The sequence below is a fragment of the Triturus cristatus genome, chromosome 3_2, assembly GCF_964204655.1.
Source record: "Triturus cristatus chromosome 3_2, aTriCri1.1, whole genome shotgun sequence".
Classification (NCBI taxonomy): domain Eukaryota; kingdom Metazoa; phylum Chordata; class Amphibia; order Caudata; family Salamandridae; genus Triturus; species Triturus cristatus.
In genome coordinates, this window is record NC_140584.1 from 841,534,175 (window position 1) to 841,557,465 (window position 23,291).

At 45.7% G+C, this 23,291-nt stretch overlaps 1 protein-coding gene across 1 annotated transcript in view; it reads right to left on the reverse strand.

Moving 5' to 3' along the window:
- The window catches only part of LOC146858271 (serine racemase-like), a 119,365-nt gene that overhangs the window by 90,342 nt on the left and 5,732 nt on the right, over positions 1-23,291 (reverse strand). Inside the window, exons 2-4 of the mRNA XM_085646904.1 lie at positions 4,052-4,238; positions 3,131-3,254; positions 2,742-2,845 (exon numbers count right to left, since the gene is read on the reverse strand). Of these exons, the coding sequence (XP_085503030.1) occupies positions 2,742-2,845; positions 3,131-3,254; positions 4,052-4,225 (402 nt within the window). The 5' untranslated portion in view covers positions 4,226-4,238. The remainder of the gene's footprint in view (positions 1-2,741; positions 2,846-3,130; positions 3,255-4,051; positions 4,239-23,291) is intronic.

A 23,291-nucleotide genomic window follows, 5' to 3' on the forward strand; every position in this document is an offset into this window, starting at 1 on the left:
AGCCCAGAGCCCGACAAGACCTGGACATCCAGACCTCTCACCGCCCGATCCACAGTCCCTGCAAAGAAGGAACCCGTGGAGGCACCGAGACACGTGGAGCCAGCCATCTTGGAAGACCGACGACAAGCTGCAAGCGCAACGACAGAGGCTCCCTCCAAGTTGTGCTTTGGGTCCTGAGAAGCCCAACACCCGAGCAGCATCTGCACCAAAGGTGAGCCCTCCAGCATCTCCACGATCTGCGTGGGGCCCCTCTGCACTTTGCATCTTGACGCGCCTGCCCGGTCCCTGGCCCGTTGGCTAGTGGCCATTTTGGCAACCTATTTGAAAATCAACGATGCTGGTCTGGTTGGTCCAGACTGGCCCTAGCTGCTCTCCAAAAGAGCAGCCCCTCTGACCTTGCTGGTCAGAACAATCAGCTTACATCTCTTTCCACGACTCCTGCCTTTGCCAAGGCTTGTTTGCTTCTTTCGAGTCGCCGACACCGCCGACAGCGAGAGCCTGCGTGGGACAGCTCGTGAACCGACTCCTGGACGTCGTCAACCTTCAGGGACCACGTGGCTGCGGAGACAAGCTACCCCTCATCACCTGTTTGCACCCGACATCGCCTGGTACCTACCTGGTGCCACGCCGGTCACTGGCTAGTGACTGTGAACACCGTCCCCTCTGCTTTCAGGTCTTCTACAACTCCGATCCACCCTTGGATCCAACGCATCTCTTCTGGACCGACCGCCTGCAGCATCTTTGTCATCAGGCTCCATTGAATCGATAGAAGAAACCCGACGCACTTCGAGACCTATGCACCCGCTTCCTGTGGGTGAGGTAACGCTGGCACTCCGGTGCCCAAGTGTAGAGAAACATCTCTAGTGTCTGTGTTTTGAATCTTGAGATCGTAGTCCAACCAGAAGATCCTTTCTGCAGTAACTTTGTAACTTTTACGCACCCATTGAAAACCTATGGGAGCCCGCGTGTGACTTTACTCACTGCACACGCGACCCGTGGACCTCCTGGTCACTAACTGAAGTTAGCTCCTTGTAGGCCCAGCGATTCTAGAGGCCCTAGGCCTTTTCCCTTTCCTGTTCGTGGTACTTATACCACTATTTTAGTATATGGTTTGAGTGGCCACCAGGGCCCATCCATATAAAGTGCAACTTCTGTATATTATAACATTGTCTTGTTTAACGATTTGTGCTCCTGTGCTCATAAAGAGTCTAGGGGATACATTGAGAAATAAATACATATATATTTTCAATATATATCTGTGTGGTGTCCTTTCATTGGTATAAAGGGGGGTTACATTTGGTAAAACAGCCTGCTTAACACGCTTTAACGAGTTTAGCCTCAAAGACTGCTTAGCCTACGCTACCACTAGGGCAGCTAGTCCGAAAAGGTTGACTTACAACCACACCATAAGGGTTGCCTGGCATGGTACAAGGTGGTCACTTTAACTAGTGAACATCATATCCCAGGCCAACTTCTCACACACTGCAACGCCAAATGGCGATGCAGTGCGTGCAATGTAATTTGTTTTATTTATTTACTTAACTCCGTTCGGCCGTATGCCGGAGTTTACTACCCCCAACCTGCCCCTCCCCTGCCCCGCCCCAACGCCCCGCAGCACTCCCTAGAGGAGCCACCACTGCATTTAGTACTAGTTGGCTCAGCATTTCAGCTTTCCGTGTACATCTATTCCCTCTGCCTCCCCCCCCCTGAAAAATACATGTTAATATAAATCTTGCCTGTTTATGCAGTGTGGGAAAAAAACTAAGATTAGGAACTTTGGGTACATTTACGGTGATGTCTCTATTCTACAGCACCTTGAGGTATATCAGGGCCACATTAAAATGTTAGCTTTGCACCTTTTATCTGCTGCTGCACTGTGCATCTTTTGGCACACTGCTTTATTTCTGTCAATGATTCCCCTTACATCTGTTGGACTTTGCATCTGTTAGCACAACGCCGTGTATCTTCTTAGCGCATCACCTTGCATCTCTTAGTGCTCTTGCTTGTCCCATCCCACCTGCCCCCTCTCCTATATTGATGCCTCCACTACCCCTCTCCCAACAGAAAACAAATGCACTGATGCGGGCAGCGCTGGCCGGGTCATTGCGCTTTTTTCTACGTTTCACCATTTGTTGCTTGCCCAGTTTCACCCATTGCCTCCCCCTTCCACCTGTTGTTGCTTTCTCCTGCCCAGTCTCACCAGAATAAAAAGAACTATCACCACCCCTGTCCTATCAGAAAAAAAACAATATGTGCCCGCCAACGCTGGCCACGTCATAGCACTTTTTTCCCTACCTTTTGCCATTCTGAACAGCAGTAATGCTGCTGAATAACATAGCAGAAATACATTAACAAAGCCAAAAGCTCTCGCATAGGCGCGATCTATTGGCTTTATCAATGCTTGTAGTTTTATGAAACCATATTGACCAAGTGTCAAAGTAGAGCTGGTCTTAAGAGAGAAAACTGTGGTTGTAAAATGCATAGTACTGCCTTCTCTAGCAAAAGGATGGTTAACTTGACAACAAGCATCGTTTACCAAAAGCCACCACTGACCACAAACATGCATAAAGTAAGCAATTGTGGCACAGTCTGTGAATTGAGGGTGGATGCAGAGGACTACAGGATTTGGCAAGTTAAAGCTGACAAGTCAATGATTACAAAGAATAATTGTTCTTATTTTGATGGCACATGATACACAACCCAGTACTCGTACACGAAATGCCCATTGCTTTGTCAGCTACCTCATCGCTTGGCTCACATTCCACCACCTGGGCTCCGTAACCCAAGATTGCCGCCTTCTTACAGGATGGTGCTGTACTTGGGACCACGACGTATGCAGGAATCCCTAGAATGGAAAAGGCCAGAAATCAACTATGAATTATGACAGATATTTGCATCTGACACGGACTGCCATGTTCTTCCAGCATGGCGTTTCCCTGCAGATAGTGTCCCCCCCCCCCCATGCTCATCTGCTCATCTAATGCACCTATGCCCACGTCAGCTACAACAGTATAAACCATAGAATTCAGAGCTGCCTTTGTATTTACAATAATTCTTCTCCTCTCTACCGCAGGTCTGTTTACACTTCTCCTGTCCATGGAAATTCTTTAGAAGATGCACGTGGTCCGACCTGACATTTTTGCTGCCAGGGCAAGAGCCTGTCCATGGTTCCCGCTGCTATGAGTCACAACAGCCTTTGGCTTTCCTTCTCCTCCAGAGGTAAGACTTCTAACTGCATTCAAAGCCCCTCGGATCTGCAAAAAACAAAGTACAATAAAATTTGGGAGTGCAAACATATCTGCTTTTACCAGTGTTACCAAAATGGGATAAAGGAATAGAGAAGGCCAATGGGGGCAGAAATGAATGGCACAGGAGATGAACAACAGGCCACTTGCAAAGGCTTGTTATAGGGAAGGGGAGTGGTGTACAGATGAAGTGTGCACAGTGCACTGGTGCACAGCTAATGGAGACAGGCGCGAGTAAGGGGGACCAGGATTAGGGAATTGATAAAAGAGACCAGAGTACAGAAACACTTTCAAATGTTTTTAGGATAGGTGAAAGGGCTGGGTAAAATAGTCCTGTTCGGTTTTCATAGGCACTTGCCTCTTAAGAAAAACCTCCACTTAGGTGTTTGGTGATTCGCGGTTAAGGTGTATGCCAGAGGGTGATGATGTCAGTTTTACTGTCAGGAGTCGTACCTTGATGCCAGAGATGGTAAGCCTTGCATCTTTTTATGACAGGCGTTCACACTTGAGTCTCACGTTGATGGCAGAGCCACCCCTCCTTTATCTTACATTGATGCCAGAACCTGTCTTCTGTTTTTATACCAGGGCGGATCCTCTGAGAATCTTTGTGCATAGCAAGGCATGTCCCCAATTCTTTTTATCTTGGATTCAGAGCTTGTTCTCCTTGAGTCCTACCCAGAGTCCCAAGTCTGTCTATCTTGTGTCTTTGCTGTCCTGATTGTTTGGACTTACTTCCGTTAGTCTCAATATCAATGCTGCTGTTCTTGAGTCTTCCTTTGCTCGTCCCTAACCTCCTCGATGCTTACCTTGAATGATCCTGTCTTCTGGAAGATTTCACACTTGAAGAAGAGGTTGCGGCCTGTGGTCCGATTCAGGCTCGAGCTGGTCAAAACTGGGGTCAAATGAACCTTGTCCTGGAGATATGTTTGAGCTTCTTGCACATCCTTAAGTGAGATGCAAAACGGGGAGTCCATATTCATGTGGTAGGTAGTGCTAAAGAGGAAAAATAGAGTTTATTTACTTGAGGTGCTTTACAGAGTTCAGCAATGTCACCTTTGCTGCCAGTTTATAGCACTCGCCTGCTGGGAGGACAAAGGGCCCTATTCAAGCATTTGCCAAAACAATGGTGTCCGGTCCCTGCACAGAAGGAAGATTGGTCTGGATTGGACTGGCTGGGGGCACATGCTGTGTTGGAAATTCGCTTTGTAAGCCAACTAAATGTCTGGAAGCTGGAGTAGAGGTTTTACTCACAGCTTGGGGTGGTTGGAGCATGGGAAAGTGCTACATGATGGTTCAAGAAGATGGCTGGGGGGCTGCGTGTGTCATTGATCCCTTTAGTTCGGCTTTTAGTTTTTTATCGGGATTATTTTCATGAGCTAGTGTCAGCCCTTCAATACTCTGCAGTTCCCATATTCAATTAAAAGATGCATAACACATTGTCTATGACTGACACCCTGCAAACATGTTGATTCCAAGGTGGAGGGTTCGATAGAAGACTATGACAAGCACTAGCAAAGTGTTGAAAACTGGCTCAGTATATACTGTACAAAAGTAAGGTACAGTGTGCACAGAGTCCAGTGGAACCTCAAAGGTAGGCAGAGGTAAAAGCTGATAATACCTTACTCTCTATTTGTGGTAATGTGGGCGAGCATTAAGGCTTTACAGAGGGTAGTGTTAAGCATTTATTGTACAAACTCAGGCAGGAAATGATGTCACACACTCAAAGACTGAACTCAAATCAATATGTTTGTATAAAAATATTATTTAGTTATTTTATTTCTAGAACCAAGCCAGGTCAGGTGCAGGTAAGTGAAATAATACTTTGCAAGGTTTATGCAGTGAATTACAGTTGAATGCAGGTTCAAATGCAGTTGGTTGATTTACAGGTAAGTCAACAGTTCAAAATTACGTTTCAGTTACTTTATAGATTACTGTGCACGTTACTTCTTGGATTACTTTTTAAGTTACTTTTGCTAATCAGTGTGATGCCTTGATATCACACTGTGACATTCCCTAGACAAAAGGTAAGTGATTCAGTTTTTAAACATATGCCGTTTTTCTAGGTTTCATACAAACCAACTCCACACTTAGAAGAATTTTCAAAGAAAAGCAGTCAATGCAATCCTATGGGAGGAAATGAAGTTATCGGTTTACAGGTAATTCCTTCTTAGTGGGAGTTGGGTTTCTGGGGTTAGATCCGGGCTTCCTCCAGGATCGAGGATGCACTCTCAAAGCACCCTCAGCAGCACTAGGGCAGCCGGGTGCAGAGGGCTGAGGCCCAATGTTATCCAATGGGAGATAGGGAGCGTCCTGTTGGTGGCTGCTTATGAGCAGGCCACAAGGTTGTGGAAGCAAAGCTCCTCGACTTAAGACCAGGGCAAAGGGGGATCAGAGTTAGCACACAAGGTGCACCCACAGTGGTACAGAGGGTGCCGGGTGCTGTTTTGGCGTTGGATGCACTGTTGTTTTGGCGTCAGATGAACTGTTGTTTTCAATGAGGTTTGCCTGATTTGGATTTTGTCTGCAGGCTCGGTCCAGGAAGTCTTCCGGGAGGAACCAACAACTGGGCAGGTAATTTGGAGGGCTCGGGTACACGTAAGTGCACCTCCGGTTCTTTTCTCCAAGGCACATGGCTGGATGCAGAGGTGTCTTTTGAGGTCGGATTTCACCTTAACGGTCCACTCGCGGTTGGGGGGGGGGTTCTTGCAGAGTCCTGGAGTGGTCAACCAACGGTGGACTCGGATTCTGGAGCGCTGGTGGACCTCGCTGGGACTAGTGAGCCCCTCAGACTCGGGCCTTAGGCGTCAGGTGCAGTGGTGGTTCCAGGCGTCAGGCTTCTTTGTCCTCAGCAGGCTTGGAGTCTTTCTTGGTTGTTTCTTTTGAACAGTGCTGCTGCTCACAGGAGAATCTGTCTTTGTGGAAGGCAGTCAGTCCTCCCAGGTATTCTGGTGGTCGCTGGCTGCAGGACAATGCAACTTTTGGCGCAGGATCTGTGGAAACTGCAGACGGGCCGGTAGGGCTGGGGCCAAGTCAGTTGTTTTCTGCAGTCTCCTCTGCTGGGCATCTTCATTCATCCTTCTCCGTAGGTTGCGGGAATCTGTCTTCTTGGTTCAGGGCAGCCCCCTAAATACTGTATTCAGGGGGCGTTTTAGGGGTCTGGAGGTCAGTAGCCAATGGGCTACTGACCTTAGGGTGACTACACACTTAGTGTGATAACCCCACGTGGGGGAGTGGGCACAATCCCTTATACTGATTGGAGAGTGCCTGTCATCTGCAAGATGGCGGGCACTGAAGAGTGGGCTTCACCTCACATCCCCCACCTGAGGGGTGGAGTTGGCAGATGTGAGAATACCTTCTGGGCTGTTCTAATGTTTCCTGCCTGTCTTCTCACTGGAAAGGATGGGAGACAGGAAGGGGGCCTGCTGGGGGCCTGCTCCTGATAGCAGGAAAGGCTAGGGGGTCACGTTACAAAGGCGGCAAGGCCTTTGAAGCTCCCCTGCCACAGATGGCTCCTCCTGACCAGGGGGAGGTGTGAACACTTCCGCCCAGGAAAGGCTTTCTTTCTGGGATCAGCAAGTGAAGGCTCCCACCCCAGGGGTCCAGAAGCTTATCTCATCTTGTGGACCTCCTAGCTTCTGCAAAGCAGCAGGTCTCCCCTCTTTGACCAGTGAACTGGCCGACTGACAGGACGGGGAGGCTCTCTGCAACAATCATGGCTCCGCTCACCATTAGGCCACTCAGAGCCTAGAGCAGTTGTTGTGTTACGAGAGGGGCTGATGCTGGCCACCTCAATCTTGCCGTACCTTTAACACTTCTATCAGACAATGCTAGCCCCTAGTATATCACTGTGAGCCTTATAGAAAATAGTGAAGCCAGACACTCCAAGGCATAGAGATAGATGGCTTCCTCAAAAGGTGAAGTAAGTAGTGAGACAGTGTACAGTGCACTAAGGCACCCACGGCTGAGTGTGTGTCTCAATTAAATTCATTGGCAGCGCATGATCAGGCTGCTGCCTGCAGTCAGTGGGTGCTGGTCGTGCAGTGTGTGCCACATTACAACAGTTACTCTAAAGTGGCACTGTTATTCGATGCTCAAATGGGTGTAATTTATGAATATTTAAATGATTCTCTCATCTTCATTGCTTGATTTTACTCACGAGAAAATGTCACTCAGTCCTTGAAAAGTGACTGATAATTACACTAAAATTATGGGAATGTCACATATAGCACTCTGAAACCTTGGCAGCTATGCGTAATTTAAAGAGAAACTTTGCCTATTCTATGTGAAAAGCTAACTGTCCCGGGACGGTTAATTCTGAGAGCTGAAATGCTTCAGCTGCAGTGGGAGGCAGGGAGTCTTCTCTGCTATGAATCCGATAGCTTCTGGTTGTTTGCTTTCAGTTTCATAGCAGAGGAGACTCCCTGCCTCCCACTGCAGCTGATGCATTTCAGCTCCCTGAATGAGCTTTCCTTCAAAAGTACAAAAGTATGGGCATGTCCTGCCCCATTAATTGGGAAACAGTGAAAGGTGAGATCTTAGGGTGTAGTGCGCGCCCCCCCCTGAGATGGTGTTGGGCCGCGCCCCACAGATTGAAGAACTCTGCCTTGGGGATTATACCATGTGACTCACATAGCACAGGGCTCTACAGCCTATATTGCAGGTGATCATGTGTCATGTACAGAGGATTTAACAAAGAACGAAAGCCTTTGCTCTGGGAGAGGGTGGGTAGAAAACCATAACACAGAGAAGAGACAATTCCCCTGGGATACTACCTTTTTCTAAAGACAACAGTGGTCACTGGCTGTTTACTGTTGTGTTTAGGTCATCTAGATCACAGGCCTTGGCTTATTCGCTTGGCTCTTCTTACCAAAATATACAGTTCTAACTATAGTTAAGCCAAGCCATGCTAGAGAGAGCATCATTATTGTCTTCCCAGTTGTAAAGAGAAAGACTTTCTTCTCAGTTACAGCCCTGAAGCCAATGTCCTCTGCCAGTGAAGACAATGAAAAATCTCAGGATTGTAATTGATGAGGGGCTCTTTTTCATTTTACAGATCACCAAAGTTACCTCTTTGTGCTTCCATAATTTAAAAGTTCTTCATATTATTGTGCCATTCCTAGCGGAAAAACACATAATCTTATCCTCCAAGCAGTGGCAAGCTCTAGGCTTGACTTGGAAAACACTTTGTATTTGGGCTATCAGTTTGTGAAGCTGATAAAAAATGCTGCAGTCTGGCTCTTACTGAATTTTCCACGGTACGGACCCCATTTGGCCTAAGGCAGACCAAATATTGACTCCCTGTTCAGCAATGTATTCTTTTCAAAAACCTACGTTGTTATTTTAAGGCTCTCCAGAACATGGGTCCGGCCTTTAGAGACAACTTTTTCCTGGTAGTTCCTGAAGCCGATTATCACTGATTTCAAGCTGGATAAACAAAAAGGTTTTTAACAAAAGAAAAAAATAGAAAAAAAATAACTTAGCTACCCTCACTTTGCCCGAACTGTCCGAGGGCTAATTAGCACACATCTTTGCCTATTCTGCTGGCCTGAGCTCAGCCTTGAATATGTGTAAAATGCCTCCCCGGAGCAAACAATAGGTTGGCCTGAATGGGCTCCTCCAAACTCCACAGAATGTGCATGGAGGGAGCTGTGGGGATTTTCTTTTTCCACTTCATCATGAAAATGCCCTGGCAAATGACATTTTGGGCCTGTTTGCAGTAAATCAATCACAAGATCTTTTAACCCATTGCTTAGGGCATTCCTATAAATCATCCCCCCCCACTAGATAGGGGCAGACATAAATGTAGAACTTCCAGGCACCCACTTCAGAACACTCTCTGGACCTGCGGTCGGTCAGAAGAGGACTGGACCTGCTTTTATCTGAGAGGATCCCTGAAGGATTGGACCTGCTCTCTCTTGTGCTCAAGACTAAGAAGCTGGTTGACCTCCTGTGTGGCTACATGGAGACAACAATGTGGAAGACATCTTTTTCTGTACCATCTCAGCTGACCAGTGAGTTATGGGTAGTCTTTTCTTTATGTTATCTTTAGCATAGAAAGTAGTTGTTAGGAATGTTAGAACCGAAGACTGTGTGATGTTCTAGCGTAGGCGGTTCTTCTGGAGCTGTTGGTGGTATTCTCAAGAAGTCAATAAATCATCTGGAATCACTGTTTCTGGTGCATCTACCAACATAAACCAATGACAACTGGACTGGGGCTGGACCCTGCTAGTGGCCTGTACCTGACACGCTGTGAGTCTCCAAGTGCCTTCCCTAAGGTCCTGGAGGGGCTTTAGAAGTGTATGTATGTGGTTGATTCGGACTTAAAAGACTGAATCAGAAGGAAAATCTTTGACTGTGACAAACCTGGTGGTGTACTCAACACACGCTCCATCGCCAAAAACTGAGCTTAGGTCTTGATCTACTGAGCCTAGGTCCTGCTTAGAAATTTCTTTGGGCTATTTCAACTTATAGTTTTAAAAATTTATATCTCCAGATCCCGTTGTTGGATTTTTGTGCTTTTGATTTAATGTTGTTAATTAAATATTGCTCTTTTTGTTTTTATTTGGCATGGGATTTTTATTGTTTTGCTTTTTGATTTGATTGCTGTTTTAGTACTTTATAAATAATTTACATACTGCCCTAAATTAAGCCTGTCTGCTCTGTGCCATAGCTACCAAAAGGTAGAGCACAGGTTATTTTAGTGAATTTGAGAATTCACTCTGACAAGGGTTGTAATTATTCCTTGAGGTGGGAAGTCACCCACCCCAAATAATAATTAAATTTTTTACAACTTGGAACTGAAACAAACGTTCAACCTATTTGCTGCACAGCAGCAGTCTAGTGTGTAGATGTAATGGCCTCCAAGCGAAGTGGTCAGTTTAAGTATACCTTTTGCCACAAATGGAGGCTGAGTGAGTGCAGGAGCCTGAACTGCATCAATCCCCCAGCTCTATAAATACCTAGGTCTGGGCTTTTATGCAACACTTGGAAAGAGATAAATGATAAGCAATATAAAGTATGCTCATAAGTCAAACCTGGAAAAATATACCTGTTGATGTGCTTTTACATATGTGCTAAAAGGGGTGGAGAGTAACAGGGGTTGTGGATGTGAGCATGGGCATAGGAAGTGTAGGGAACGCGAGGGTATATCTCCCCCAGATTTTGGAGTAGGGGACACAGGGGACAAGGGAGAGGGGGTGAGGGGGACAAAAGAATTTCCCCTCTCCCTTCTGTGATTCTCAGGGCAATTAGCACGCGAAAGCGCTATCTATAATGGCCCTGCACTTGACCTGTGACCAGCCTCCAGTTACCTGTGATCGTGTGTGTCAGCTTGGGCTGCTGCAGCGTGAGCTGCTGTAGGCTGGGCTGGGCAGTGTCTGGACTCTTGTCTCCGGCCACCCCAGAGTTTTTGACAGGTCTTTAAAGACCATTTACATCTCTTTGGAACTGGTTAAGGAGGGTTTATTTGTTTAATGGTTCCAGTACCCCCTGGGTCCCCACTCTGCCTATTGACTAACCTTACATGTGATTTTATTTTTACTGTCACAGTGGGAGAATGAATTGAGTGAAAAGGCCACCTTTCCAAAAGAAAAATACTGGCCATTTGTTGTTATTTAAAGAGTCTGCAAATGCCTATCTTTTCAACTAAATAGGGCTGTAAATACAATGGCATCCATTCATTTGTAACATGACTTTTCTGACTTTGTGTCCTACTGTTTAATTAAACTTAAACTGTACATATTAGTCATGGATCTTTAATGCAGCCCTAGAACACATTTGAAAGTGCTTTCTATTTGTATTTGCTGTTTGAAGTATGCATAAATAAGAGATGTGAATGACCTGGTTGGCAGACATCCTGCATTCAGACAACTCACTCCTCATTCTCATCACCCACCCTTCACTTTCATGCTCATCCTGTACTCCCATTGAGCACACTCCTCATCATACACTCATGCCATTCACCCTCCTCTTACTATGCACTCACATGAGCACACCGCTGACCCTGAATGCATGAGACTCCACTCACTTGTCACTTTCACCGCTCACCCTACACTCACAGCAACCACACTGCACTCATATCCCACGTCATGAACTCAAGCCGTTCTCCCTCCACTTATCCTGCAGTCACATCAGCACACCTCTCACCCTGCACTCACAGTGATCTCACTGCACTCACACCACTCACCATGCACTCATGCTTTTCATCCTGCAACTACACGAGCACACCACTCACCCTGCACTCATGTGACACTTCACTCACCTGTCACTCTCACTGTTCACTTTGCAATCTCACTCAAACAAGCACATTTACCACCATGAAGAAAGGGTGGCCCTGCACTCAAGCAAGTAAGTTATTTTTGGGTGGAGCTTACTTATTATCCATAATCACAATATAAAAGGAAAGCACAATAAGTCAAGATCTTCCCAATTGAAGAAAGCACTGATACATTTTGATTGTAGGCAAATAAATTCTTAATTCTTTTTCCATTAACAAATTCTTAAAATTCGAGATCGCTGAAGCGTTTTGTCCTTATGCGGACTTCTTTAGGGCTAAAATATATACAAACAGACAAAACACTTTTTACAACACACATACATGTGCTAGACATAAGTACATATGAACCAGACAAAACAGTGAACTGAATTACATTTAGTAAAATAAGTGATTCCTATACATATATGGAGACATAAACAGTTTTATAATATTTATGGGAAGAGCACACCTCAACAAGTACATATCATGACAGCAGTAGTAACACTGTACATACCATGATAGCAGTAATAACACTGCTGTCATGATATGTACTTGTTGAGGTGTGCTCTTCCCATTAATATCATAAAACTGACTACAATTCCTGGGATACAAGCATTACTAAGACCCACCATGAATGGTATTATTTACAGACTTTGCCTTTATTTTGGCGGACCTGAATATGAATTAATGGTTGCCCTGAGGAAGTCGATGGGCGATATACCCAAGACGAAACACGTGTTAGCTACATCTCGGCTATACCTGCTACGCCTTTGTCCTGTCATGAGCCACTTGTAAAATACCTATGGCTTTGAACAGGATGAGAAAATAAAGAAGAATACTAACATACAAGACTTGGACTGATATTTTCTTGGACTGATAATCTGATAATATATTTCTGCTTTCTGCTCGGGAACAGGGTCTTTTTGTGCATTCTGCTCTTTGTGAACCTTTGGTCACGGAGGACTCTTGGATACGTGGGTGGCCGTTTTCCAGCTGTTCCCTCGAGCACCCCTCAGATGTTATTGGTATCTTGATTATAATAATGGTATTGCGCGAGGTTTGACCTAGCCACACTCCAAAGTTACACAACCGAAGAAGTTACTCGTGTTTCCACAAACGTCTGAACTTGTCAACGCTACAAGGATCAAAGTCCAACAAAATATTTTAAAAACAAAAGCGCTTTGTCTTAAGTAATGCTTACATGCAGTGAACGAGCCGTAACATTTGTGAACTGGTGTTAAACTTTGTCCACTCTCTGTAGAATGAGGCTGTACAACTCTTCTTCTGTTTTTATACTATCGCAACAAGGCTTGAAACGCAGCAAATGGGGACCATAAAACACAACGTATACTTTGTGAACCTCAATTCAATTAAAACCACCTAAACTCGCATATGTTGCCTGATCTTCTCTAGAAATGATTTTAGTGATTGATGAGTGCTGTATGTGTTCGTGTGCAACTGTGTGTTTACATATTTGAATAGGTTACTTTGGGGGAAGGACTTTCTGGGGATTCCCACAAAATGAAGTCCTGACTGGTAACTCCGGCAGGTGAGTACTCTATGATAAACGAAATTTACCGCAAAAGTTTAGACTTCCTGATTAAAAAAATATAATCAGACGAAACTTTAGCAGTCTGTTTTTTCTTCTTTTTGCTGCGTTAGAGTTTCTTTAGAGTCTCTATAGAAATACACATGTAACCTCCACAGGATTATTTACTTTCATTAAACCTACCTAGTACGTCAGGGACTCTTGATGAACTGCTACCAAGATTTTCCTAGCCAAGGCACCACCCACCTGGTCACCCCACCCGGATTCCACAAACTCAGACCACACCAATTTTACGTTATGGCATAATTGAGGCTTCAGTTTATTAGGGTGTTTTAAACTTACAAGCGATCCTTTAACATGCATTACTTTATTTAATCGGCAAGCCTATGACCTCTGTACCATAGCCAGAAGCATTCTGCCCTCCATTCAGTGCTGGCCGTTATTCACTTCCATTCTGGGCAAGCGTCTGCTTCCAGCCCCAACCGGGTGACCTTTCACTTCCGGTGCAACCACACCTTTCGTTCCAAGTAAGCGTCTGCTTCCAACCCGACCGGGTGACCTTTCACTTCCGGTGCCACCACAAATTCTATTACGGGTAAGCGGCTGCTTCCAACCCGACAAGGTGACCTTTCACTTCCGGTGCAACCACACCTTTCATTTCGGGTAAGCACCTGCTTCCAACCCGACCGGGTGACCTTTCACCTCCAGTACCACCACGCCTTTCCTTCCGGCTAAGCTTCTGCTTCCAACCCGACAGGGTGCCCTTACACTTCGGGTGCCATCACACCTCCCAACTTATTCTGGGCCACAGGCTCTGCCCTTGTCTGTTTTCTTCCGGTTCAACCCCCAAGGTCATTGTGGTCGCCTGCCATTACCCCCTGGGTCCTGACTGTTACCTGTTTGTGGCCTGTTCCCTTCGGCAAATGCTATGTTTACGTAGGATCGCTTTGTAAGTACAGCCACGCCTTGCTGGGAACTTTCGCTGCCAGGAAGGCCCACCTGCCAACTGCGCCTCAATTCTTCTAATACACCAACAACCTTTGAATTAAATATTGCCCATATATTCCGTAAAAGGTTTGGCATGGAGCCCCTGCCAGGGACCTCCTAGGAATAATGTAAGAGTAGCCCACTTTTGTTTCATATATGCTTCTGGCCAAGTTTGGAGGTCGTTCTTCCTAATGAGAAAGAAGTTGCCCCTTCCTATAGTTGGTAAGTTGTTTATTCCCCAGGTCGATGGTCAAGTGTTTGTTGACTGGGTGCAGCACGTTTGAATTTTTAAAGAAGTGCACCCTTGAATGTTGAAAAGGAATGCTGAATTCCCCCCCCCCCCCTTTTATTGCCGCCAGCTCTGTCTGCAGACCTTGAAAGGTAACAGTGTGCGATCGCCCACACCGCTCTGCACTCTGTGAAGTAGAACACAAACGCAGCAATGGTGAACAATAAGATATTAGTAAAGACTATAATATACTGCTTACGCGTTCTTTCTTCCTATGCCGTTTTGCACCGGTGTGCACATAAAGTTCCCCTGAACTTCTGGCATCCCATATTTGTGGGTGAGGAGTTATCCTAGTGATTGACTCCTGCCTGTTATATATGAACCCAGCCAGGAGCCTAACTGGGCAATAATGGGTGTCCACCTCGATGATATATGCAGTGACACAGTGTCACTTGCTAATTTGATTTGTTTTATAAGGCCTAACTGATAAGGCTATGTTGTGTGGTCTGAATTAGCTATACTTAACAAAAGAGTGATTGTTGCTTTTGTCACGTTTAGCTGTTGGTACCCGCTGGATAACCCGGAAAGCCCAAATATTGGTCTTATTTTCACATGTTGCCCATCCTGGAGAACAAATATTTTCATTTTTGTTATTGTACCATTAGCTTTACATTGCATACTACTGTTGTCAAATCCTTTGAGACGCAGCACCAATATTTACTTGCATCCTTGGCCCACACCACAAAGTGTTTGCCCCGCACCACCAACTCCTTAAAATTGTCTGTTGAAATTAAATCTCTAGCTATAATGTTCGCAAAAGTCTGTACACAACGCCGGTACGGTTGCCTTGTTCCAAACGCTACATCCTTCTCCGCAAATCCCTTTTACTTTGCTCCTAATTCCTGCAATGCTTTACCCAGCTTCTGACAATATCCCTTTTGCCACCTGACTGACTGTTTCTTGCTTATAACCTATAATGGAAAGCAACTTATTCATATTTATGTTCCAATAAACATGATAACTACATGGCTTTGCAGCAGCTGTGGTCTTTGGCTCTCCTCCAAAACTTGTGCCTTCCTAACAGCTATGTATTTAGAGCGACCCCATGCCTCCTCCTCCATGCTTCCTATGTTCCTTTTACTATCTTTGAAATCAGTTTTTTGGGAACAGTCTACTTTGGCTCTGCTGCATGCACTTAAATTGCTCATAGTACCAATTGATCCCTCTTTCACCTGTCCACATTTGTCACTGGGTATTACCTAATTGCGTCCAGGCCACATGCCCTTTATTTCCTTATGCCCTATAGCCCAATTGGCTTTGGTTTTTTTGTTTCTTACTCCCTCTGTTGAATGTTTAATCAGGTATAGTGTTTGCCCTCTTTTATAACAAACATGTTAACCCGATGGTCCATCTTTCGCTATTTAAATACAGGCATTACAGTATAGAAACCCTATTAGAAATCATTTATTTTAGCACAAGTTTAGCAAGCTGTGATACCTTCGAATGACTTTATGTGAAAACCCTTTTGTTTGCATAAACCTCCAAACTTTTCTGACATTCCAAATACCGTCTATAGTATATGCTACGCCTCACTCTCCTGGAACTGTGTTGCAGTGGTATGGGCATGCTGGGGAGGGGGGAAGAAGGAGCAGGTAATGCTTAGTATCCCACAACTCCCTTCACGTCCCCTCAGGCGTGGTGACTTGCACACCCACCCTAGTGAGAACAAGGCTAAGGGATACTCCGCACTATAGCTGAACTAGTGTTCTTTATTTTTATTTTTTTATAAATCAAGCTGTACCACCCCAGCAGGTTTTGTGAGCGATTCTAGCCCATGATACTAAATGTGCTTCGAAATGCCATCATTATGCAACTGTCAGTGTGAACCCAACGTTCTGGAGGCCTGTGGAAAGCGTAGTGGATTCCCATTGTTAGAATTGGTCCATTATGTAATCACTCCATTATGTAGACTCTGTGTGTAAAAGATACGCCTTTCCTATCTATATGCCCCTGTTTGGCATATTTATTTATACTGTCTCCCGAACTGCGTTAGCCTCAATCTTTGACTTTGTACAGGCAAGTGCGACCCGACGTCTCAAGTTGGTGCTTTTCGTTTGGGAAGCACAATTATTTAATCCATAAAATTGACATTTGCTGTTGCTTATATATTCTATATTTTTTTTTTTTTTATCATTTGATCCTAAAATATTTTTAAAATGTATTTGTGTGCCCACGTGCCACGAAAAACCTAACTCCAACCACCTCAGCTCTCTGCACCTGCGGTGTGCCCGCATTGTGCGTTTGAGTCTGTTGCTGTGAACTGACGCTAGAACTGGCCAGTGCAGCCCCCATGCACCGGAAAAAAGGCGCCCCCCACAGCAAAGCCCACTATACTGGTGGCACCTCGCAGCTAACCAAGCTACTAAGCGATGTGCAAGGGAATAAATTATTGATATCTTGTTACTGTGGCCTTTTTATAAGTGGTAGGCCCCTACTTACACTTACTAATAATCCACCGTCTAAGGACATGTTTTCATGTGTGTCCACATTCCACCAAAACCTCACTCCAACTACCTCAGCTCCCTCCACCTGTAGTGTGCCCTTACTGAGAGTTTGCGTCTGTTGCGGTGAACTGCCGCTAGAACGGAATCTATGCCTGCGAATTGGACAGTGCACCCCCATGTTCCGGAAAAGGGGTCCCCATGACAAAGCCTACTATACTGGTGGCACCTTGCAGTGAACAATCTGACAGTCTGTGAATGACCCTATAATGGCAATATCCCCTGTAATTTTACGCAAGAAAACGTTGGTTTTGTAGGCACCGGGATATCAAGTTATCTGCCCAGAATCACAGGATATAAAGCCAACTCCGAAACTGGAAACCATGTTCCTGTGCTCCCAAAGTCGGACGCCCTGACAGTTACGCTACTCCCTGTCTTGTAACCTACCCCCTCATTTTTTGCTTTATATAACTGCCCTACAACTCCAACAAAGCAACACTCGCTGTCGGCCGTCTCATGCCTCTTGTACATTGTAGCCCGCGATTAGTGCACAGGATTCCGATAAGATGCCTGTCTTCAAGTGCAGTTTCTTTCTGTTTTGTCATGGTCAAAACACCTACCAAACGGGAAAACACTCGGTGTGACTTAGAAGAACCACCTGTAGAATTAAAGCCCAACATTGTACCTCTAATGACACCAAATACCTATATCTAGTCCTGGATAGAGCGGACCACATCAGTGAGACGTCAAAGTGCCTCGCACACAGACACATAACATGCCGTGGCATCCGCAGCATCTAATACATAGCCAATCCCTCCTCAAATGCGCAACATCTCTCCACGTGGGCCTTGAAGCCCGACCTAGGACAGACAGCAAGTGGGGCAGGAGGTTGGCAAAGCATTCTTCCTGCTCTGATCCACCCCATTTGCCACAACACTTGTTCACCCCTTTTATCTCACCTCCAACACTAGCATTACTATCACTTTATATAGGATACTTTTGTGTATACTCTTGCTGTGTTTGGGCTTACTTAGCTGGTGGACATGGTGGTGGTGGTGGACGTGGTGGTGGTGATGGACGTGGTGGTGGTGGTGGACATGGTGGTGGTGGTGGACATGGTGGTGGTGATGGTTAACGTGGTGGACATGGTGGTGGACATGTTGGTGCTGGTGGTGGACATGGTGGTGGTGGTGGATGTGGTGGTGGTGGACGTGGTGGTGGTGGTGGTGGTGGTGGTGGATGACTATTGGGTAGGAGGGTGCTGGCTGAATGCGGAAAGAGAGGAGGATCGTGAAGGGGGCACATGGGAGAGCAGAAAGAGGCCGCATATTAGAAACAAAAAACGGCGAGTAGATAGAACACAAAACAGATTTAACGGGGTGGTCTCTTCTTATAGCGCATGTGAAATTTCCTTAGCACCCTGTTTTTAGTAAACAGGGGGACCATGGGGAGATTAATTGATTAATTATGCATGATGATCGCTCTGTACAGTCCAGTACTGCATTTAAAATTTAAAGCGCATTAAAGCGCAATGCTCCGTTAATAAAAAAAAAACACGTTGTGCCTGCAGTGAGAGTGGCTCATGTAATGTAACTGGGTGTTTTGTAAGGGTCTCTACTACTCTTGAGTTCAGTTTGCGCTGTATGAATTTGCTAAACAAACAGCCAGCAGACCTTGTAGAGCAAGAGCCTAATATATCCGTTCATGTAGCGCACGCACAGCAAAAGAGGGCTCTGTACAGCCCAGTACTGCACACTACACAACAAACAAATATCCGTTCATGTATGGCACGCACAGCAATGAGGGCTCTGTACAGCCCAGTACTGCATTTAAAATGTAAAGAGCATTAAAGCGCAATGCTCCGTTCATAAAAAAAAATTAAAGCGCATTAAAACACAATGCTCCGTTAATTTAAAAAAACACGTTGTGCCTGCAGTGAGAGTGGCTCACAAAGAAAAGAAACAAGCAGTCTCTGCATGGTAATAGGGACCAGACACGCACAGCGTTTACTTTTGCTTAAATGCGTGCATGTTTTGCATTGGATTGTTTTGCCACTCGTGCACGTTTGGCGTTTACCTTACGGGAGCGAGCAGCGGCAGGGTGATAATTGCTAACAGATGGCGCTGCTGCTCGCTTCCGCAAGGGAAACGCCAAACGTGCACGAGTTGCAATAAAAACCAATGCAAAACATGCACGGTTTAAGCAAAAGTTCTGAGCGATAGCAAGAGGTCCCCTCCTATGCAGCGCTTGCGTACTGCGTAGTCGAGACCTAAAAAGAAACATTCTTAATTTGGTGCTGGGACTAAAAGTAACAATACTCCCACTGGTTCCTTTCCACACTGACAAGTTTACCTCCCTTTTTTCTACCATTTACATCCTAACACTATTCATATCTTCAGTTTTATTTATTTTTTATTTAGAAGGTCCCAAAGGCGAGACCTATTGGCTATGCCAAAGCTTGTCTTCATTATTTCGTGAGACCACCTTTAAACACATGAGTTCAAGATGTGCGCTGCACAAAAGCCTCTTATGTTTGATTTAATAGACAAGATTGTTTTTGTATATTACTAATCAAGGAAGATAGTGTACATGTGACAACTGACTTGCCTCTTAGTTCACCAGTGGCATTGTTATCATGGGATTGTATTTTTAAAATATCACTATCAATAAATCCGATGTACTACGATGAAATGGTTCTGCATGTTAACAACATACACTTTTTTATAAAAGAACATTTTGAAGACACTTTATTTTATTTGTACGTTATCTACATGTGAAATATTTCCAGGGTGCAGCTCGTGCACTGGCTTTGAGAGCCAGGCCAGGCCTCAAAAATAGCTCTTAAACTTTAACTGGTAGGAGAAGAGCATGAAAAACACATTGTGGGGCTGCCTTTGAGGCCTTAGCTCTGGGCCAGCGGCGGTAGTTGAAGAATGCTACATCACTGGGTTCTGAAGCTGCAAGGCCAGGGCTATGGCACACAAAGGGGGGGCGAGAGGGTATTGTATGCATTTTAGTCCTATGGGCCCTCGGGTAGAGTAATGAGGGCTGGATCCATCAAAGGCAGCGCCAAGAAGCCGAGTGAGTGACACTCGGCCTAGGTCTTTTACAAACTCGTCCTCAAGGATATTGGAAACAGTGGTCTGAATTGCCTAATTTGTCACAAATTGGCTGAATTTTAAAATGGCTTGGGGATTAAATAGCATGGTTCTACAGCTTTGTGTATCGGTCACATTTCAGGGTAAAATGCTAGTAAGGTAACGCTGGTGGTTAATGCGGTGGCTGCAGAGATACGTGCACATTCTGTTGTCAAGGGTTTAACTCCTAAAATAACTGAGAGGGTTAATGTGCCCGCAATGTGCAAGCACAGATCATCACAGATTTTGTATTTAATCAAAGAGAGCTCAGTGGGTTAGTGGTCATGTTGAAGAGCTCCTTGTGTGCCTGCTTCAAGCCGCTTTACAGGTTTTAATCAAGGAGAAACATACTGGTACTTCATTTACTATTCATAGAGCTGCAGAAGCTGTGTATTAAATTCATGTTGCAACTAGAATTGGGAAAAGAAAAAGGCCTGGAGCTGCACTTCTTCCTCTACCAAATAGTAAATGCATATGCTAGGCGCTCTGCAATTAGTTTAGGCCTGGCCTCGATACCCTTAACTGTTTAACCAGTTTCATGTTTTGCAAAAAAAAGTGCATACATTAATAGAGAGGCTTTGGCTCAGCCCTGTTCTCTGTTTGGCCTCCTCTGCTGTTAACCACATTTTGCATCCATGGTCCACAGCATTGGACGATTGGGTTAGCCCAATGAATCCACTGGCTCTCTTTAACTATGAGTGACTTCATCACCTGTGAACAGCCACCTGAAGTGCAGTTCCGTGCCAAGACAAATGTGTCTGGACTGCTGGGCCACTCCTTTAATTTTTTATTCACGATTTTGATCATAATGTATGTGTTTTCCAAATCAATGTAAAAAAAAAAATGATTGCTTGCCAATGCCAGTCCTAGTGGTTTTGCTTTTTTTAGGTCGAGCCTTGCCAGCGCATGCGCTGTCTGCAAGACCTGTAGTAATCTATAAAACCACTCTATTCCTGCTTACTATTGGTCAATTCCAGTGTCCTTCTTCTTTCCTGTCTCCTGTCTCGTTTGTGCAGACGAGAGCTCATTTCCTGCGAGGGCTCAGGAGCACCAGTAAAGTACAGTGTACTTACGCTCCCCGTTGTTATCTCCTATGTGTAAGAACTATTTCATTATCTTTATTGATGCTTTTGGCGTCGCTGCTTTCCCAGTTTGGAATCCCCTTTGCGTTATAAGCCCTCCCCCCACCTTGCGAGCACACCCAGCCCATGCAGCAGTTGTCTTTTGGCACGTCACTGCTTGTTAGAATTGGTATCCTTGGTGTTAGCTGATAAGCAATGCAATGTAGCAGTTAATGATAATCCGGTTCAATGAAAACATCCGTGGTGGATATTATACCTCAGTAGCAGCAATGCTTCAGGGTGGACCGTGGAACACAATCCCTGCCTGTTTGACCGGGATGCACGTGCTCCCAAAACTGAAACTATATACCGAGGGGCAGATTTTTAAGCCCTGTGCGTCACTTTTGCGCCGCCGTTGCGTCACTTTTGTGACGCAGCGGCGGCGCAAAGCCAGCGCCATGCTGCGGCAGATTTACAATGTGACGCATCTAGGGAGATGCGTCACGTTGTACAGCTTGCGCCACATGTGGGCGTACCTGCACAGGGGGGGGCGTTCCGGCGCAGGAACGCCTCCGAAAAGTGGCTGAGTGAAATCTACAAGATTTCACTCAGTCACTTTTCCGGCCATGCTGCGTCAAATCCCTGCGCCTGCTTGAAGCAGGCGTAAGGATTGACGCAGCATGTTAGGGATAGGGGCACCACGAGCCTTGCTGGAGCTGCGTCGCGGTTGTGACGCAACTCCAGCAATGCGCCAACCTTACGCCGGCAGATGCGTCACGCATCTGCATATCTTTGCGCCACGATGCACCGCATTGTAAATGCGGCGCATCTGCGGTGGCGCAAGGGCAAACTTGTGTGACGCATCTTCCCTGGCGCATCCCTGCTGATTTGCAGGGATGCGCCAGGGAACATAAATCTGCCCCCGAGTGCTTAAGTTTCAACATTTTTATTGGCTCACTTTTCTGTTAATGCCTTAAGTTGCCTCTCAATTTGTTAAAGTCTTATGATTGTATGTGTTCAACTTTCATTGAATCACATAAGCTTGAGTGAAACGTGTGTGAGCGAAATGTGTCTAGAGGTGAACGAATAAGTCAGACTGGGGTCTGTCTAGTCCGATTTTATTTAAAATAGTTGCCTTTTAGTGTGTTCATGAAGAGTGTGGGGTGTGGGGATTCAGAGGTGTGCGTGCGTGTCTTCGATAGAATAATTTCAAGTGACAAAACAGCACTTCCTTTCATAGGGTTCCACGACTTTAAGACAAACATGATCTTTCCTCTGAAAGTTAGAGGTGGGGTTTTTAGTTAAGTCAGGAAGAAATGGCGCTCAGGCTATTGCGTGCATTACCTATGAACCTGAGGCGGTACGGTGCTGCCAGGTCGGGGGAATAACCCGATAACCCCCGGGAGTGTGTGAATCACGGGATCCACACTGTCAAGTAGCACACGTGGTGAGGATATTTACAATGTTGACTTCAGTCTTAAAGTGTTATATAAATGCAGTGGTCGACACCAGTATGACCACTGCATACGCCACCTTCCTCGGATATCGACCCTACCCCTCCGGTGGGGCCCATCTGCGGCAGCGGCCGGGGCGCGGTGGAAACGAGAAGTGCCTGACCTGGAGTACCTGCAGGAGCGGACACAGGCCAGTAAAGGCTTCCGCCGCTTCATCGCAGACCCGGAGTTGGCGCGGGAGGTGTTGCGCTGTTTGGAGCCTGCCGACTTGACCCGCTGAGGGGCTCGAATCTGGGAATGCAACCCTGGTAGGCGTCTCACTTTAGAGGTCCCATCTTGTACAGTGCGATTATTGCCTCACACAGCTCTGACGGTTTGACATAGTGTTGACCCGCATCTTACTATTTTATCCAAAGTCTGAGTCCATTACTTATTTAGGACATATGGTGTGCAATAGGGGTATATTGCCCAAACCTGAGTTAGAAGAGGCTATAACCAACTCGAAGCCTCACATAAGGAGGGTGTGAGGTTTTTGTGGATCTTGCAGAATATTATGGGAAGTTTATAGCTAATTTTGAAGAAAGAACTTAAAGATAACACGCAGCTTTTAAGAAAGGATGTCTGCTTTGAATGGAACAGCAAATTACATTTGGATGCGGACAGCCTCAAAGTTGATTAGCAACGTTGTGCCTTTGAGTGGGTTTGACCCGTCTCTCAGGGTGGTTATCACCACCTATGCGAGCAATAAAGGTCCGGTGCTTCCTCAGATTGAAACTAATGGAAAAGAAGTTACTATCATATGTACATTGAGATCCCCCACACATTAAGAAGAGTGTTTTTGGTGATTGAGAAAAGGTAAAAACGTGTGTGTGGG